The sequence below is a fragment of the Idiotropiscis lumnitzeri genome, chromosome 12 (genome assembly GCF_059441095.1).
Source record: "Idiotropiscis lumnitzeri isolate Australia: NSW breed Sydney's pygmy pipehorse chromosome 12, RoL_Ilum_1.0, whole genome shotgun sequence".
Classification (NCBI taxonomy): domain Eukaryota; kingdom Metazoa; phylum Chordata; class Actinopteri; order Syngnathiformes; family Syngnathidae; genus Idiotropiscis; species Idiotropiscis lumnitzeri.
This window is the reverse complement of record NC_142402.1, coordinates 18,403,181-18,422,382: the sequence shown is the minus strand read 5'-3', so window position 1 is coordinate 18,422,382 and position 19,202 is coordinate 18,403,181. Positions and strand designations below refer to the sequence as shown.

At 41.0% G+C, this 19,202-nt stretch overlaps 3 protein-coding genes across 4 annotated transcripts; 1 reads left to right on the top strand and 2 right to left on the bottom strand.

Annotated features, from left to right (window-relative positions):
* Positions 1-359: 359 nt before the first annotated feature.
* LOC148326354 (complement factor H-related protein 1-like) lies at positions 360-5,347 on the bottom strand. Of its 2 annotated transcripts, none has more exons than XM_088310833.1 (11): positions 5,189-5,347; positions 4,898-5,089; positions 3,127-3,285; positions 2,856-3,044; positions 2,699-2,761; positions 1,706-1,792; positions 1,502-1,558; positions 1,091-1,252; positions 749-910; positions 636-661; positions 360-500 (listed from the first exon to the last, which is right to left on the bottom strand). In XM_088310833.1, the coding sequence occupies exons 1-11, from the start codon at positions 5,289-5,291 to the stop codon at positions 486-488; spliced, it is 1,215 nt and encodes a 404-aa protein (XP_088166959.1). In that variant the 5' UTR covers positions 5,292-5,347; the 3' UTR covers positions 360-485. The 2 variants fall into 2 exon arrangements, with proteins under 2 accessions (XP_088166959.1, XP_088166960.1); XM_088310834.1 differs by having other exon boundaries at positions 3,127-3,309; positions 5,189-5,261.
* On the top strand, positions 4,681-14,805 carry LOC148326353 (beta-1,3-galactosyltransferase 2). Its single transcript, XM_088310835.1, has 2 exons — positions 4,681-4,819; positions 13,473-14,805. Exon 2 carries the CDS (start codon positions 13,546-13,548, stop codon positions 14,635-14,637), a length of 1,092 nt encoding a protein of 363 aa, XP_088166961.1. The 5' UTR covers positions 4,681-4,819; positions 13,473-13,545; the 3' UTR covers positions 14,638-14,805.
* cdc73 (cell division cycle 73, Paf1/RNA polymerase II complex component, homolog (S. cerevisiae)) lies at positions 8,557-18,854 on the bottom strand. Its single transcript, XM_088310832.1, has 17 exons — positions 18,678-18,854; positions 18,075-18,180; positions 17,850-17,919; positions 17,674-17,736; positions 17,182-17,234; positions 16,776-16,864; positions 16,481-16,694; positions 15,981-16,079; positions 15,630-15,708; positions 15,486-15,550; positions 12,724-12,781; positions 11,241-11,276; positions 11,022-11,109; positions 10,768-10,929; positions 10,585-10,685; positions 10,360-10,501; positions 8,557-9,211 (listed from the first exon to the last, which is right to left on the bottom strand). The coding sequence occupies exons 1-17, from the start codon at positions 18,806-18,808 to the stop codon at positions 9,175-9,177; spliced, it is 1,593 nt and encodes a 530-aa protein (XP_088166958.1). The 5' UTR covers positions 18,809-18,854; the 3' UTR covers positions 8,557-9,174.
* Between the last annotated feature and the right edge of the window lie 348 nt (positions 18,855-19,202).

Here is a 19,202-nt window from a genome sequence, read left to right as displayed (position 1 = left end):
TTTACATTCTTTTACAATGCAACTTGAGCCAGTGCCGTTGCCATAGGAATAGCGTATCCATGGCAACAGAGGAGACAAGAGGCTAAGCACTACAACCCCATCGTGAATAAGACGAGAATCTATCAGGTACCTGTGTACAAAGTTGACAAGTTATTCATTGGAAATGCAACCTTTGCCGCAACTGTTCTCACCGTTCTGTGGATTTGTGCTAAAACGAGTCACGGTAAGGAAACGGGGAAGCGACATTTCACAATACTCTCTCCAATTGGTAAATAAGATCGGAACGGAGATTGAAACGCTGAAGATCAGAACGGTGAGGCAGACTAAGAATTGTTGTGAATTGTTCTCGAAAAGCTATCAGACAATAAAAAGGATTTTTTTTTTTTTTAGTTTATTTGAATTTTATTTTTTTTTGTAATGCGGAAATATTGTGAAAGTGCTTGTTGTCTTCATGTGGAAGCAGTTTCTCGAGGGATGACCATCGGTTAGTTGCACCTTTGCTGTTTCCAACATGGAATACAGAAAATAAGTTTGTCAGCTCACCTGATAACTATTAAACAATTATGCTCATCGTCAGTTCATAATAAACGATTCTGTGTAAAACATCAAATTTAAGTACGTAAGGTACAACTTACGTAATAGTGGTCCATATAATGACAACCTAAGGAGTAACAGAAAGCAATGACAATCGTGAAGTTTCTGACCACGGCTTCTTAACGCACATGGTGTGGACTGAGCTCTCACTTACATGCGGTGACTTCAACTCTGCCTTTCGTGCACGTAATTCGGCTGGTGAAATCAGGCCAGGCGCACTGAACTCTCTTGGTTTCTCGTTCTTTGAGAATTAGCGTTCCGGATTCTTGGAAACGGTGGTTCGTGTACTCGTCAAGGTCCATTTGACAAAATGCTTCTGCGCAATATAAAGGAGGACACATTGGATCACTTTCGGTTATTTATACGAGGGCCGGAGGTAATTCGCCACCGGTAAGATAAAAATACGGTGATATGGTAATTCATTGCAACCAATGACTCCATCATTTATTTTGGAGTAGAAGCATTTCTTTGGTAAAGTAGAGGTGGGTTAACTTACCTATGCATGTCGGTAGTTGTGACCAAGTGCCGTTACTGTAGCACACCACTGTCTGTGGACCGACCCTTTTGTAAAATCCATTGCACGCGTATCTTAACGACGTTTTTTTTTTTCGCACAACATCACCATTGGGAACTTTCGGGTATGATCCACAGTTTACAACTGGAAAAAAAAAAGAAAATATCTCGAATCAATTGAGGATGTTTATCTCGTTTAAAAGTTAAAGTTCTTCCTCTTGGCTTTTAGTATTTGAAGCAAAAGCAACCAAAGTGCTCGTTAGCCAACGTTTGCAACGGAAAGAGCCGATAAAGTGAAAAAATTCCGAAATCTGCGTCTCTTGGAAGACTTTTTTTTTTTTTTTTAAAGCTAAAATCAAAGTATTATTGTAATTCCCAAAGTGTCATTGTTTACCTTCTGTGATCAAGGGTGAGCTCGTGCTCTCGGTCTTGCCAGAAGTGGTTACAGATCCTTGATCAGAGAAAACAGAAAATATTCCAGTGAGTATCACAACAGTGAACATCTTACGTCATCTTACGAACATCTTACCTACGGACGAACAAAGGCATTCATGTTCGAACTTAGCCCAAATGCCGGAGAATGTTTTCGATTGCTCACCTGTTTCACTCGCTGTGGAACCACCAGTACCGGTACCATCACCAGAATGAGCACCAGTTGCGCCAACACCCAACCCCCTTCGTATGCCTGACAGTTTTAAACGAAAATATTTTCATTTTATACTGTTGACTAATCGCCACCAAAATGCAAATGCACTACTTTTGTCCACTTCAACCTGTGAAAGTATAAAAAAAAAAAATTATTCACATCAAACGCGAGCTCATGTGATCACCTCGACAAAATCAAAAAATACCGTGCTAATCGATTTCCCACGTACACCGGCTGAAGCGGACAAGAGCAAGAATACGCACACGAGCCCCGACTGGTTATATTTCGGACATTAAGCTAAGATAAAGTTGTGTCAACTCTCAGGAGGCATACGGCGGCTGACAGCGGCAGCTGGCGGACATGAATTTTTATCCCGTTGCCTTCCCGGCTATCAGAAGGATAGCGGCACGGCTTCAGGCCGTTAAAACAAACAAACAAAAAAAAATTTGCGCATTACTGTCCAGCTTGCCTCTTCATGTCGCGGTGTTGCCTACCGAGCAGGGACATGCGTTGTCCGACACTGCTTGCAGCCGCCAGCTTCGGTGCGAGAGAGAGTGGGCGTCGATTTCTGATTAACGGGGAGGTTAATTCATAAGGCATCGGTATGGATGTCCACAAGAATTTTGGTGCGAATCGATCACCGTTTTTGGACATCATAAGCAATGAAAGTAGAATAATTCCCAATGGCAAGTTTGTAATCCGTCCCTTTAATGACCTGAGCGAAATATAGCGAGAGCAGAGGGGGGCGTGGCCGTATTCCTCATTAAAAGTAGGCGTTTTTTCAAGTCGGCACTTATTTCCTAATTTCTCCAAAATGAATGGATAAAAATGATAACTAATTTCAGTTTCCTGATCCAAAAATATTGACACTGAGCTTGTCAGTGAAAAATGAGCCATCTTGGCTGCACCGGTACGTTAATTGATTACGTCGTGTTGAGAACCTACTTCCATCAACGGCTTTTGTAACGTCACCCGATGTGTCATCTCCAGGACCTGCTTTGGATATTGCTAGAAAGAAAAAAAAGGAAAAAAAAGGGGGTGGGGGGTTGGTGAATACTGGAATTTTTTTGGGGTGGTTTCTTCGGACACTTTTGGAACTTACTGCAACTTGGAGCATCTGTCCAGGACCCGTCAAGACAAATGACAACCTTCCTGGCGTCTGCAGATTTAACACTGTATCCATCTTCACATTCATAGTGGACCTTAGAGTCTTCCGCAAATATGTTCTGGTACTTCTGAAGGATAACCGCGTGCGGGATGTTAGGCGGCTCATTACAAGACGATTCACTTCCTGCAAAGAAGTTCAAGGAAAACTGTGTAAGCAAGTGAGGTAGAAGTAGACGTACACAGTTTGGGAATGAGATGAGACGTACGCTCACAAAGCGGCAAAGTGGACCAAGTGCCGTTTGTACACGTGGCTGTTGCTCCCCAATCTTTGTGTTTGTAGCCTTCGTCACACTTGATCCGGATGACGGATCCTTCTTTGAACCACAAGCCTTCAGGATTTCCATTGTGGTTTCCATTTGGAATATCTGGTGTAAAGCAGGCGTTTCCATCTGACGAAAGCAATTTTTTTTTAAATTTTTTTTCCCGCATTAAGTAAGTGCATGTGTAGAAAGAACAAATGGCAATAATGTATGTGGCTAATAATAGAACCACCGCATCAACAATATTAAGCATGATATGATTTAGCTCGAGAACTACAGACCAGCGATGGGCAATTTAAATGCTGGTGGGGGGTTTCCTTCAGTGCTACTGGTGGTGGTGGGGGGGCGCATCGGAACACCCACTTATTAACCAGATGTATGACAAAAATGCTATTCTAAATATAGACAAAATATCTGCGAAACACGTGCTATTAATATAATTTTTTTTTTTTATATAATACATTTTTTCAATGCATTTAAAAGATCTACAATTCTGACCCAACAACAAAGGGTTTGATGCAAACAAAAAAATAACCACATATTGTAAAATAAAAAATAAAAAAAATTATAAGGAAAAAAAATCCAGTCCATTGGGCTCCTATGCATAAATAAGATCAATTTGTGACGACACAAAACGGCGGAATAAGAAACCAACATTAAGCGCAAGAACTCATTTTGCACATTTTACCACAAAAATCAAATCAAATCAACTCACTCAAAAGTGGAATATTATTGAGGTACCATGAAAAAAAAAAATGCTCACGTCGTGTAGGGCAATACAAGACATGTCTACCATCTAGTGGTGATTGGTGATATTACAAGTTCAAATTACTGTTGACCCTTCCACTTTCGCACCAATTGGCATATTTACGGATTTTTATTTCAATATTTTTTTTTTAAATGTGGAAAATTACTCTTTGTGGGTGTGAGCGTCCAGTTGCACACGCCTTCTATGCAATACATCTTTATTTTTATAGCGCTTTCGCAATAGCGGGAAGACCTAGATCGATTTATTTATTTATTTATTTAAATTATTAGTGTAGGTGATTGATAATTTAATCATGTCAAATGGGACATGATGAGTTGGTTGATCAGCGCAATTAAAGGTGAAAAACATCAAAGTGGCCGAAAATGAGCAGCAAGACCTGTTCACATATTGCAAGTATGTATAATGATTCGGTCATTACGATAAAAAAAAAAATAAATAAAAAAAATTCATTTGAAAGGACAACTTCCCACATTAAATTTGACTCGAATACAACAGCTGGACTTCATCTTAGGGAAAAAGACAACATATTATAAGATTACAACTTTTCAAACTACAGTGACTTTTAAGGAATAAAAGGCGCCATATTACTCAGCTCTAAATATCTACGTGGAGCACACAAAACAAGAATCAATCCGACTGATGAGGAGTTGAACGACATTCTCAACCCCCCTGCCCCCCCAAAAAAAAAAAAAAATTGATGTCATCATTACAGTGCCCTATCAGATAACGTTTCTGCTAATACAAGTCGAGGTGACCGACTGTGGTCATACAATTGTAAGCGATTTTTGCAAGCAGCAAGTTAAATGAGGTGATTTGACGCTTGAACTGCAGCCCGGAAAGTAGAAGAAGAAGCAACCAAACTGCATACCGGTAAGGCACAGAATTGAACTGCTTTGTTCTCAGGGTAAAAATGTCAACACTCCTCTTCAAGTTCTAAATTCGACTCACCAATACATTGCGGCGTGTGAGACCATAAACCATTCAGGCATACACTGGTGGCCCACCAACCCTCCACCGATGGTTTGTATCCAGCGCTGCAAGCGTACGTGAGACTACTCTCATGCAAATAGGTTTCAAGTTGAGGGACTAAAAAACCTTTCTCGAGCTGGGGAGCAGCACAAGGCTCTGCTGGGCTTTGGCCTAAAAAAACAACAACAACAAAAAAAAATGTCATATCAAGCAAGAGGCTGCAGTCAAGTCAGTTGTTCGGACAACTGCAAAAGAACAAACGTGACATACCATGAAGTTGTCCAGCAAGAGAAGAGACAAGGATAAATCCAAGACACCTGAGAAACATTTTGTCAGGAATTGTAATATTCTCAGACAAAGTCGAGCAAATCATCGAGGTTGGTTAATATTTGCTCAGTTGCCCCATCACCCACTCCAAAAGCAAATAGAGACCTCCTCTACGTTGGGGCATCTTGATGTTTGCATTGTTGCTTTGAAGAGCGAGGCTGCCAAGTGTAAAAAGACACTTTTTCATTTATTTTCACAAAGTGTGAACGGCTCAAGTGGTTCCATTTGGTGGCTCAAAGAGTCAAACAAAATCTGGACTTCGAACTATTATCTGCGGCTTTCGGCGACTTTAATTAGGCCAATCCATTTGATGTCGGACAATCTCAGCGCGCACCACAGAGACAAAAATTGCTCAAAAAGGTCTCATTTCATTTTACGCATAAATGTATTTGATGTGAAATCTTGGGCTGGTTAAGTTGAACACAAAGATGAAATAGTTGCAGGAAGTCACGAGTGGCAACAGGTCTCTCACTAAACTTAGCTGGCATCGATACCTGAACAAATGTTGTATAATTTGTAATTATGGAAGGAAGTAAGTAAGCAATAATTAGCGGATGAATTCAATAACATTTTATAATTTCCCAGAGTACACTTGATGTACCCTATTTAAATACTCGCTGGGTAAGTTCTTATAGCATTTACTATGGGGCCATTATTGTCGCAAAACCATTTGCAAATGTGTATTACCCCCCCACAATTTAGACAAAATTTAACAGACGTAATCGACAGGAAATGAAGTGTTGCAGAGCAATACTGCCACCTAGTGGCAGTTTGGACGTAAATACTCGTTATCAGAATCCATGGCAATAACTGAAGTGATATTTGTTGTGATGATTAATTGTTCATCGTGAATTTTAAACATTGGCCATTGTGTGAAAAGTTGTGAAGAAACTTTTGAGGCAAATAAATTAGTTAAATCCTGTTCGGAATACGACTGCATCAACAACAAATTGGAAAAAGGTGCAGTGCGGTAAATACTTTCCAGATGCAAAGTATTTGATGTCTTTCGTGATTGTGGCATTTAGGCGACCTTGACCTGGAGAGAAAATGATACTGACTAGTTTGTTTAGGGAAATTCTGCACTGTTGCAATGACTGCAGACTCATGTTGAAATAACCTAATCAGTGATTAAGTAACAATAAAAACAAACTGCAAAGTAAAAAAAAAAAAATCATGAGCTTCTTATTTATTTATTTTATCAAGATGCCGTACTTGATCTATCTGATTTTCTTTCAATTTTTAATTTATGTTCTAATTACCTGCTAATTTATATTGTCGTGTTTGTACTTTTCGGTGCGATGGCGATGCGTGGGTAGACAGAGTCACACGACAAGGAATCTTCTCTCGTCAACTTTACTTGCCTCCAGTAACAATGAAGTCACAATCACAGCTGTTATCGTTGGAGATGATACACCGTGTTGTGTCGGTCTCTAGCTCGGGCACAGACAGCGTTTGAGCAGTGTCCATGCAGTGAGCCGCGAGTACCATACAACAAGATCAATCTTTCATCTAACAGTCTCGCGATCATAAACGGTAGTCATAACATCGCGTTGCATTCACTGACCAAACATAGGCTGGGAAAAACCAAAGCACAATAGCACTGCATAGTCCTAGGCCAGCGGTCGGCAACCTTTGACACCGAAAGAGCCATTTGAACCCGATTTCCACGGAAAAGAAAACACTGGGAGCCGCACATCTAAAATGAAAAAAAAAAAAAAACTTCTACTACTTTACCGCAGCATGTTTCTTATGAAATCCACGTGCTACAGAGAAAATTACATTTTATTCATTTAATGAACACATTTTGAACATTTTGAATTCTTGAAAAATAATAACAATGAATGTCTCTTTCAAATAAATTAAAAAGCTGAATTTAAATTGTCCATGTAGCAAACGAAAGCAGAAAAATGCCATGAAGTGTCATCCTTATATCCATTTATCTTATCTAAAATATAATATATATATAAAAACTAACACAAATAAAACACACTTCAATTAAATAAAAAATGAAAAAAAATTGTAATTTATTTTCCCAAGCCAATCAGAGCCGCATTATGAGGATGAAAGAGCCGCATGAGGCTCCGGAGCCGCGGGACCTAGGCCCTTTAACAAGGTAACCGCACTACAATATGACGGCATATGGTAAGCGCTTTGTTCCAGCTCCATCTGTTGTGAAATGCGCTATATAAATACAATTGTACTGTATTGTATTGTATTGGACCACAGACAGTCGTTTCAAGTATTTTGCCACTATAATAAGACAACCAAAATATTACAAAAAAAAACTGCAAAGCAGCAGTGAACTACGTCATTCAAAAAAAAAAAAATACGTCTGCGCTTTTCTACTAGTCTATGTTATTGAATTCATCCGCTAATAGTCTACGACAAGTCTATGTCTTGTTCAAACGTTTTTATTTTGTTTATTTATGTTGCTTTGAAGCCACAACAGTTGCCAAATAAAATGTTTTGATTTCCGTTTATTTTGGAGCAATGAGCATTGACCACGTCATCTGTTTATATGGCACAATACTTAGTCGTAGATCAGAAAGTCTTTGCTATCGGTTGGAAACCTTGTGTTGCGTTGGCAGCTTGGTAATCCATATTTCTTTCTTTGCTCACCGCACCAACATAACACTTAGATAGTTTCAGGATGTTTTCATCTCAACGTTTATTTCTTGGTCACGCGACACAAGCCTTCTCACAGCCAACTTCCATAAAAGGGCATTACACCTAACGTAAAGTGTTCGCAAGTAAAACATGAGAGATTTACGACAGTTACAAAATATAATTAACATTGCAATAAATATGACATGACATTCAACAAAATACACATAAAGACATATTGACATTTTAGCATATTATTAAATATATCACTCCTTAAAATAAAGAATAGAATGAGAGCATATAACTCAACACCTTGTATGCCTAGTTTTAACTAAAATGTACTAAAACCTTTTTGAGTTTTCATCGAATACATTTACGAAAACTAGACAAAAATTTTGCGTTTCCGTCGACTAAAACTAGACTAAACCTTTTTGAGTTTTAGTCGACTAAAACTATCACCAATGTGAGTGACGAAATGTGATGAAAACTAAAAAGCATTTTCGTCCAAATAAATACGACTAAATCCAAAATGTCTGCCAAAAACAACACCGCAAAGCAGCTCTTCAAAGAAATACAACTGGTTCATGAAGCGTCTTGAAGCTTCATTTTCCCATCACCATTTTCAGCGTGACATCAAATGAAATGTAATTTTTAATTTTCTACCGAGCAAGTACTAGGCAGTTCATAAAGAAACAGCAGCACACAGGTACATTTCTTACAGGCTTTATTGTCTTTTCTCTTCAGAAACATTATTTCCCTTGGCTCTTGAACAACATCAACAAAGGAAACCGAAGCTTAGATCAGGTCATTGTATGGCCGTATCTCAAAAACAATGTGCCCAAAACAAGAGCCTTCTAAAGTGTTAAATCCGTTTCATCTCTTCTCCAAAGTGGATTCTTAGCATGTATATACATCGAACCGCAACACCAACTCGCAAACGCAGTGGCAATTGTGATTTTGCCAAATGGCTGAGTCACACAATTCCTCTTCACTGAGACCAAACTTTCTGCTTAAAATGTCTTTTGTTTTTATGATAGATTCCACAATGTCATCTTTAAGATAGAAAAGAGTGAGAGTTGTATGTTTTGCTACGTTGGAACATTTGAAAAAAAAAAAAAAAAAAAATACAACACCGCGTCCCTCGCCCTGAAATCTTTTCGTGAAGATTTGCATTACAAGATGTCAGGGAATCCCCCCGGGGGCTCCGTTATTCCTCTCCGAGGAGCATCACGTTGGGATATGGGTGGAGAGGAGCCGAGCGGAGGCGAGTAACGGGGCGAGAGGTTTGATCGGGATTTCCGGGTTTCGGCCGTTGCAATCCGAGTTTAAAACCTGAGGTGAGATTTGTTTTTCACCATGTACCTAAAGGACAAAGAGACAGGAGAGGAAATGCTTGTGAGTTTGTGCCTCCGGGTTAACTGCGGACAAGAGTTTGAAGGGTCGCAAAATAATTGATGCACTCTAGGTTGCCGAGGTCTCAATCTTTTTGGGTCCAGGGAACAAATTTTTCCAAGGATCGCGCTCAAATTCCAAAAGGCAATGAAATATAACGACCACATAGATGCAGTTTGTTTATATTCCTAATAATCCCTTTGTTCTAAAAAAAAACTATTTCATACGATCTGTCGACATCTTATTAGTGTTTTTAAACGTGTGTCCAGCAGGATTATTATAGTTAATTAAAACTGAAAAAACATTTCCACTAATAAAATGAAAAACAAAATGTCTTTAAGAATTTTTTCAAAACAAAAATCAATTGAAACTACATCTTACAAACTAAAACGATTCTCGTTTTCGACATTTGCTGCTACTAGGGGTGTGCATCTCTCCACAAAAAATGATTCCATAATGTTTTCTATATTAAGGGTGCAAAACGATTCAAGGACAGTTCGAGTTGAAAGAGGACCGATTCCATTCGGCTCGACTCAGCGGGATTACGATTCAATTTGATATAGTACGGCACAGTTTGAGAGGGAAGACATTATTTTGTGGACATAAATTTGAATGAACTTGTCAGTCAAGTAAATGAGCCATTTCCTTCTAAGTTATGTTACTCCAATAAAAGTCGCTTTGATACGGATCAATATATTTCAAAGTGAAACTATTCGATTTGATGCACTTGTGGCTTTTAAACAAAAATAAATAAATAGAAATCTCCGGTTCAAACCATTTTTTTTTGTTACACTAAAAGCTACAGAAGGTTGTCTTAGAATTGTCGTTTACGTTATTAAACAATGCTTAGCACTCCACTGCCTTATTCCATATATTGAAAAAAACTAAACCTAATAATAAAACGAGAGAAAATTAAACTCAAACAAAGCATTTTCGAAAAAATGAAAACTAACAAACTTGCCAGTACAAACTAATAAAACCTACCACATTGCTTTTTTTTTTTTAAAGTCAAAACTAAATAAAACTAACTAGAATGGAAAAATTCTAAACCATGACAACCCTGGTACCCATATGCAAACGTTAACGCCACCCCCATCATTCCCGCAAATGCTTCTTACTTGTCGAGGGTTTCCCAAAAGCGCAGGAAGACGGGCCGGTCCAGATGGCGCCGGTGGCGGCTCAGTTCCAAGACCGTCACGTCCCACTTTTGCACATTGGGATCCGTCTTGGCCTCGTCATACTTCAGGTGAAAGGCTCGAACTGAAGGCAAAATGTTCATATTGAGTTTGGTGCCGGACGGCTTCCTCAGTCCTTGCCGCTAGTGAGATGGCAATTTTACTAACTTTTGGCAAAGATGTCAACAGGGGAGCCATCCGGGAGTAGCCAGGGCCAGCCCTTAAACTGCCAGGCAGGACCCTGCACAAACACAGCCACCACTCGGTCCCTGTCGTGGAAGGGAAAAGAACTTTATACAAGCTGCTCAGAAAACTTGCAAGTCTGCAAGCGAATTTCAAGAAGCATCTTACCAATCCTGCGGTGCTAGTTTGAGAGGTTGGTCGATGACTCTGTAGGGGACGGTGACGGAGAGCGTGTTGCCACCAGGTTGGATCTGGTCTTTGCGTCTCTGAAGAAGAACCTCATTGTCGCGCTGGATGCCTTGCTTCTTCTTATCGTCAGATGTGACAAACCTGCGGGAGGCAAAAAGCCAACTGATTCCCGTCTGCCTCCTTTTTGGCTCAAATGAGACCGAGCGGCACCTCGGGTGATTTGTGAAACGTACTTGAGATCCTGCAGCAGATCCTTAGCATTTAGCATCGTGACGAGTGAGGTGGTGGCGGCCGGGATGATGATGATGGGAGTGCGCGATCCTGTAAGGGAGAATGCGATCGTCATGTCGGCCGATATAGAGAACAAGTGAATGGGTGAATTTGTGAATAGTGAACCGCGAGCATGACGGTGAAGCCTTGGAGTGCATTGACAATGTTGAGTTAAGGCCTACCTTTTTTCTGATTCGGTGGTGGTCTGGCTTGTGAAACTAAAAGACACACAGCAACAAATGCATGATGACGTGTTAGTGATGGCACAGATGGCATGCCGCTGCCTTTAAGCATTAAGCACCATCCCTTGCGGAAGAAAAAAAAAATGATTCCCACATACCATGAATCATTCGGACAAGATCAAAGTCAAATCCACTATGGGCATGTCAAAGCAAAACCAATAAAAATACGTTTGTGTTGTTCACCACATTTGCTTTCAAAACGAGTCTGGCCGAGTGGGAGATGTGACACTTTTGAGAATAGAGAGTTGAAAAGCAACAGAAAAGTATCATCCTCAGCAACGAGCAGCTGCTTGTTCTCGGCCTCCCTGCCCTCACACGCATCTGGATTAAGGACTTTCTGACCAACAGACCCCAGACCGTGTTGCTCGGCCCCTACACGTCCTCCACCCGCACGCTGAGCACCGGTTCCCCTCAAGGATGCGTGCCGAGCCCTCTCCTATACGCCCTCTACACCTACGACTGCAGCCCGGCCCACGGTAACAACACCATCGTCAAGTTTGCTGACGACACGACAGTGGTCGGTCTGATCTCGGAAGGTGACGAGACAGCCTACAGAGAGGAGGTCCGGAGACTGACGGCTTGGTGCGAGGACAACAGACTGCAACTCAACATTGCAAAAACAAAGGAGATCGTCGTCGACTTCAGGAGGAACAAGACGGTGCCGCCCCCCCTCTGCATCGAAGGCGTGTGTGTGGAGAGGGTCCACACGTTCAAGTTCCTGGGAGTACAGATCTCCGATGACCTTTCTTGGACACACAACACCACAGCAGTGGTAAAGAAGGTCCACCAGCGTCTGCACTTCCTGAGAGTCCTCAGGAAATTCAACCTGGACAGGAAGCTGCTGCTGGCCTTCTACCACTCGTCCATCGAGAGCCTGCTGACGTACTGTGTCTCCACCTGGTACGGCGGCAGCACTGAGGCGGACAGAGTGAGGCTCCAGAGGACGGTCAAAACGGCGAAAAGGATTATTGGCTGCCCTCTCCCCGCACTGTCGGACGTCTACACCGCCCGGTGCCTCAGAAGGGCTCTCAACATCGTCAAAGACAACACCCACCCAAACTCACACCTGTTCGACCTGATGCCCTCTGGCAGGCGCTACAGATGCATCAAATCGAGGACCAATAGACTGAGAAACAGTTTCTTCCCAAGAGCCATCTCCATTCTGAACTCTCACACACAAACGAGAACACCCTTACCTTGCAGAACAGCATTGTGATGTGTTTTTACATGCACTATTCAGTACTAAATTCCGTTGCACTCTCTTATTTATTTATCTAATTTATATATTTGTCTGTATTATTGTTGTATTGCACTGGAGAGGGGAGCTCTCTAATCTCGTTGCACACTTGAGTACAATGACAATAAAGGGATTTCTAATTCTAATTCTAATTTCTGATTCTGATTCTGACATTGCTGAACTCACCTGGGCGTGGCACAGGCTGTAGTGCAGGGGTCTGGGCCTTTCGAGCAGAAGCCCCTTCCTGAAAAACAAACCCAAATACTGCTCTGGTTATATTGCTAGGTTCATAGCTTAGGCAGCTAACTGAAAGCGAAAAAAAAAGCATCCTGAAGCTGGACTAATCTTTGTCCTATCCTGATACAAAGTTTTGTGGCAATGTGATGTTCGAGTGTTTGTGTTGTCAGACAAGTAGTGTGGCTCTTGGTGTCCATAAAAACAAGACCAGATCAAGCCTTTCAGTCAAGACTTCTGCCTTATGCACACATGGTTGATTAATTACAGACCCCCAGCTCCGTTGCCAGAGACTTCTACTGTAACAGCTAGCAGGTTTATCGTTTTTTCTTCAAATTCAATCAGGGAACATGTTAAGCATATGCAAGAGTGCTATAAAACCTGCCTTAATATTTATCAATAATAAAACAATATCTGGCTGGGATCAAGTTGGAAAAGTAAATGAATAATAACTAGAGCTGCAAGCAACTATGATGGGCCCTCTCAGCATGAACTACTATTTAAAATGCCAAAATACAGCCAAATTTGAAAGAAATTTGAAAAGGATTCCATTAAGATGAGTATATGGCATGTATGGATTTTTTTTGTACGTCTTGGGCTCTTACTAAGTTACATTATTCTTCAGTTAGCATTCTATTTGATCCTGTGGTTACTTCAAATTTTGAATTTCAGTACCTTCCATTGCCTTCCTTGTCTCCTAGGTTAACACCAGATCTTCTTCCGATGACGATACAAGACTATTAAATACCTTTCAAGAGCGATTCATTCAGAACCATGAAGTTGGAAAGATGCAAGTTGAAAGCCAGACTGGCCTTTTTCCTCTTGGTGGCGTCGCTTCAGATTTACCTGCTCCATGAGTATTGGCCAAATATCACAGGAGGCAATACAGGGCTGTCCGAAGTTGAAGGACCTCAGACCGACAAATCAATGGTCAACACGAGCATCTCTAACTGGACGACGTTCAAAGGCAAAGAAAACAACTCCTCTCACGCCACTAAAATCTACGGTCTTCACCCTTACATCATCAACGAACCGGACAAATGTCGAGAGAGTCTGGCCGCACCATTTCTGGTGTTCTTAATAACAACAGAGGCTTCGCTACTGGAAGCAAGGAACGCAATCCGACAGACCTGGGGGAATGAGAGTTTGATCCCAGGTGCGTCAGTCGTCCGCCTCTTTCTGCTGGGAAAACATGACGCTGAGCAAGGAAGTCACGAGCAACGGCTGCTCCAGGAAGAGAGTCAGAAATATCATGACATCATCCAGCAGGACTTTGTGGACTCATACCGTAACCTGACCCTAAAGACCTTGATGGGACTCCACTGGGTGGCACGGTTCTGCCCCCGGGCCAGCTATGTCATGAAGACGGACAGTGACATGTTTATCAACACAGAAAACCTGATTCTGAAGCTGCTCAGACCAGAGCGAAAGCCCAAGAGGAACTACTTAACAGGAAATGTGCTGGAGAATTTGAAACCCCATCGGAACAAATCAAGCAAATGGTACGCGTCCAAGGAGGAGTACCCATATACGAGTTATCCCACCATCTGCTCTGGGACCGGCTATGTGTTCTCGGGAGACTTGGCTCTCAAAATTTACACGTCGTCTCGGAGTGTGCGCCACATACACCTGGAGGACGTGTATGTGGGACTGTGCCTGGCCAAGCTTGGGTTGGAACCCGCAAAACAACCCGATGCTTTTCTGTTCAACATCTGGCGGGTGCCCTTCTATGGATGCATTTACAACAGACTGATAACATCACATGGCTTTCAGCCCTCGGAAATCATTGACTGCTGGGAGAGGATGCAAAGCAACAGGAAAAAATGTCTTGAAAACTTAACTTTTTTAAATTATTCAAGCGATTAATCTTTTTTTAATTCATCGCAAAAAATAGAGTCATGAATTGTGATTGTGCTGTAACACTTCAAATTTCCCCATTGTGGGACTAATAAAGGACATCTTTATCTTTAATGGCAGTGGTAGTTTGCAAGTGGTAACTTAAGCATTGCGTTTTGTTCTGAGATTATGTACTAAATATGTACAGCTAATATGGTACAGTGTTTGAATTTGGCTTTTCAAAATATGCAAATCATTTTTTAAAGTAAATAAAATAAGTTAAAATACTTAATTGCGGAATTTATGTTATTGCAATACAGTAATAACTCTTCTTACATTCCTATCACTTGAGTGATTTTTTTTTTTCAAGTGGTAACCCAATCTAAGGCGTGACACAAAAAAAAGTACAATTGTACTTTAAATCAGAGAAGATTAATGCAAATATACTTTTTTTTTTAAAAAAGAAACAGTCACTGCGATTAGTGTTGTTTTTGGCAGGCATTTCAAATTTAGTCTTCGTCTTTTGGACGAGAACGCTTATTAGTTTTGGTCATATTTTGTCATTCCTATTCGTGATACTTTAAGTCCAGATTGAGAAAACTAAAAAAAAGCCTTTCAGTCTATTTTTTGTCAAAGGGAACTCAAGAAAAAAAAAGTTTTAGTCTATATTTTGTAAATTTAGTTGACGACAATTCAAAAAGGTTTTAGTCCATTTTAGATAAAAAAAAAAAAAAAAAGTAAGAAATCGCTCACAAGTGACCAGTGCAACAGAAACCTCTTCAGCACGTCAAAACCTGCACCACACCTTCTAGGCAAGACTAATACATTTACATTTATTGAATTGCATTGGCATGAAAAGTGAGAATTGAAGAACTTACCGTCACTGATTTCAAAGTCATTCCGTGGTAGGTCCCCATGGTGTCGATCTTGAAGCCCTCAGTTTCTACAACAAATCATTGCAAACATCATGACGGGCCGGCACCATGTCAGGATTCCGCTAAGTGAAATGAACGCAAACTCACCCTCTTTTCCTTTGAATCTCTCCTGATCGTATCTGTTGTAAGCTGCCGGCACAGGCTGCTTGTTCCTTAGCGAAGGGTCCTGGAAAATATCAGCTGTCATTAGCCATATCATAATGACATCATTCAAAAATGATGATTTAGCAACTTTAGTCGCTACACAAACAAGTGAACTTTTGGAGCTGCTCATTTCCGAAAATGTATTTACATGCAGGCCGTTAAGATTTTGATCTTAAATTCAGGTTCATTGAAGTAATAATGCATGCATAAAAAGTTTCTCCACCTATGACTTGGAAGGTAGGCTGGCTGAAGAGCTGCCTTTTTACGCAGGTACACCACCCAGAAGCTTCTTACCACTTGAGTTGCGTTCTGTGCCGGTCTTTGCTCAGGGGCGCGCCCTTCTTCTCTGGCTTTCACCGACTGAAGAATGGCAAAGATGTTCTTGGAGAAGTTCTACAAAAGATGAGAAGTGGCATGTTCGGATTTCAGATATCCGTTTTCGTACACCTCATGGGGTGGCCGTTTTGCCACTTGGTGTCGACTGAAAATGACATCACAGACGTTCAGGGCTTAGCCAACAACCAATCATGGTTCAGTGTCAGAACAGGTGAGCCGTGATTGGATGTTACCTGACGATTGAACAACTGTGGTCATTTTTCAGTCGACAGAAAGTGACAAAATGTCACTGCTGTTGCGAAAAAATTTTTGGGGGGGGGGGTTGATTTCCCCCATGAAGCAATGGCGAGACAATCAACACCAGTGTTAAAATGATTTTTTGTCTGTTGGCCAAGTATGTTGTCTGCTTAGAAAGAAACAAATACAACTAATACGATTAACTCGGTGTGGCTTTTGACCTTTCCAGTGCTCTGGAGAATGGTAGTTCTTGTTCTCCACACCCGCTCCCTGCTAACAATGTCTCGAGTAACATCCACTTCAGCATCCACAAAACTTCTCTGTTTCACAGTTATGTCATCATCCAGATCTGTTTTGATGGTGGACCGCTTTTTGGCCATGATCTTGGCTTTAATGGCTGCAATCTTCTCCACCGACATGGCCTCAGACAGAGATCTGCAGGAGCAGGAAGCATATAGTTTGAGGACCTGTCGTATTCATCCCATCTGGGCCGCACGCTGTATGGTTACACAGTACCTGATCTGGTCGGTCTGCACAATACCCTCTTTGTGGCCCTCCAAACGAGCAGCCAAACGCTCCTTGTCCAGACGCACTCGTTCCTCATCCTGAAAGTGAGAGCAAGAAAACACACGCACAAGGCAAAAATTAAACAGCGTTGTGCCATACGGTATGACTAAAAGTCACTAAGGGTGCATTATGATTGGTGTTAAGAAATGGACATTAATAAATGTTAAAACAAGGACGTCATCTGATTGAGGAAAGTTGTGTCGCTGCGTGAATGCACACACAGACACAGATTTGCTGGCTTCTTTGTCCACGGCAATGGATGGGAAACCCAGGCGCTGCCGTTATATGTCTGATGTATCGGTAATGCGATCGTCTGTGTGAAAGGGGCTTCCAATTAGTGAAAAATAATAGTCACCTCAATCCTGGGTTTTTTGGCTTCTGAAGATACCTCATCGGCAGCTCTTTTCACTAAGAAAAATCAAAACAATGTCAACTTGGCCCTTTGAATGAGGTCCTGTACAAAAACTGTGGTTTGAAAGCAGACACTTGAACCACATGCATGACAATATTGATATCAACAATCACGCACGGCTATTTTTCGGACTTTAAGTTGCTCCGGAATATAAATCAAACCTTTAAAAAAAAAAAAAAAAAAAAAAAAAAAGAGCATCGTGAATAAGAAAAAGAAGTCGCACTGGTCTGTGATTTGAATTTTTGGAGGAAATTTAGGGGGGGAGCTCAGGCTGGCACCCAAAATCAGAGCATTCACAAAAGTTTTTTTTTTAAAGGAGTAATTATTTGTATTTTCCACTATTTGCTGTAGGACTTGGTCCCTAACAATGTATTTTACATAAAACTGCCAGTCTGCCACTGAATACAAACAACACACTCAAAATGGAGCAGTTACCTTGAGTTGGCCTTTGCAAGCCAATTTCGATAGGTGCACTTCTGTCAATACTCGTCGATGTCGCTGTGAACAGACAAATTTGAAAGATTTGATTAAAACTTCTTTCAAGAGACTGCAATCAAGTGAGTTATCTTTGTGGTCTTCGTTGCACATGTCCCTTCCCGGGTGCTACTTACAACTCTCGCCATTGAGGTAAGAAAGCAAGCCCTTTCGATCAGGCCTTCGAACCACAGGGATGTTCTCTGTCTATTAAAGCAAGGATGGAGAAAAGAAATCATCAGCACCGAATAGTGTTAAGCATTCTACAGGAAGGAAAAATAAAGACAATAACAAATGAATGGCACAGAACTTCCACCTTAACAGTGACAGAAAGCCAAAATCATCTGTTCTAAAATACTTACTGCAGCTCTTCGCACATAGGACGGATGTGGTAAGTGTACATTGTTGAGCAAGAACAAAATAGAGTCCAACGTGTAGTATTCTTTGGGCTGGCCCTCTTTACCAGTTCTGCAGAGATACAACACAGACGTGGTTCAGTAAATATTGATGCAAAGCACCACCGCCACAACTTCAAGTCTGCACACAGCACTTACAAACGACTGCATAATAATCAAGTAATCATTGGACAGTTAGGATTTCACACATAAACAGTCGGCTTTTTCGTAGAATGAACAGACGTGATAATCTCCAAACACGTCCCTACGTAAACACAAATAACTGCCACTGTACTTGAGCACATGCCGTCGTATTAAGTTTAGTGTTGCTTGACAAACCAATACAATTATGCGGTCTACATTCGCGATTAGAGGTCATTACAAGTGGTCGTTCGTGGCAACATACAAAGCAAAGCGATCAACTTATCAGGAAGTGTATGAAGTATGGAAGTTTAAGAGTTAGGTTAGCATCTAGTAGCTACCAAGCTATATCTTAATCATAGCACAAACGACACATAAGCTGCAGGCCTGTAAAAAATCTATGGGCAAATAAAAGAAACACAGACGTACCCCCAGATGATATAGTTGGTCTTGACATTTTTCGGCCAGGAGAACTCTCCAAATATAACTTCATCTCCCTTTGCGACGATTTCCTTTTTCTGGATATTATACTGACGAAGAACACTCAACACATCCGCCATCTTCACTTATCTGTGTAGAGAAGTGGGTTTGCAAGGCCCCCAGTTATCAACATGAGGTGTCCTCGCAGGATGCCTGAATAGAAAACAAATGTAGAAAAACCGTAGGATACCGTATACGGCAATGGAAAACATTAACCCATCCTCGTCTCTTTTGTTGCTTTTTCATTTCAAATGGCCGGTGCAAATAAATGTACACTTGTCGGGAAAAACATAAAACCGACAAAAAAAACCCTCAAGTTTTATTTTCCAAGCCATTTTCCAGGGATTTTTTTTATTATAACCAAAAGTTCCTCACATAATTTGCTACAACATTATACTTCCAAAAGTAGTGTTTTTAGGTATTCTGTTTTCTTCTTTGTCTGTATGATGCACTGTCAGTGGTGCCTAGCATTAA

Excerpts from the sequence above, each read along its gene's own strand:
- cdc73 (XM_088310832.1), bottom strand. The coding sequence starts at position 18,808 with ATGGCGGATGTGTTGAGTGTTCTTCGTCAGTATAATATCCAGAAAAAG. Across the intron at positions 18,181-18,677 it reads ACCAACTATATCATCTGGGG|AACTGGTAAAGAGGGCCAGC; the intron begins GTACGTCTGTGT and ends GTATCTCTGCAG. Across the intron at positions 10,686-10,767 it reads AAACTAGCACCGCAGGATTG|GGACCGAGTGGTGGCTGTGT; the intron begins GTAAGATGCTTC and ends CTTCCACGACAG.
- LOC148326353 (XM_088310835.1), top strand. The coding sequence starts at position 13,546 with ATGAAGTTGGAAAGATGCAAGTTGAAAGCCAGACTGGCCTTTTTCCTC.
- LOC148326354 (XM_088310833.1), bottom strand. The coding sequence starts at position 5,291 with ATGATTTGCTCGACTTTGTCTGAGAATATTACAATTCCTGACAAAATG. Across the intron at positions 1,793-2,698 it reads TACAAAAGCCGTTGATGGAA|GCATACGAAGGGGGTTGGGT; the intron begins GTAGGTTCTCAA and ends TAAAACTGTCAG. Across the intron at positions 1,559-1,705 it reads TTCCACAGCGAGTGAAACAG|GATCTGTAACCACTTCTGGC; the intron begins GTGAGCAATCGA and ends TCTCTGATCAAG.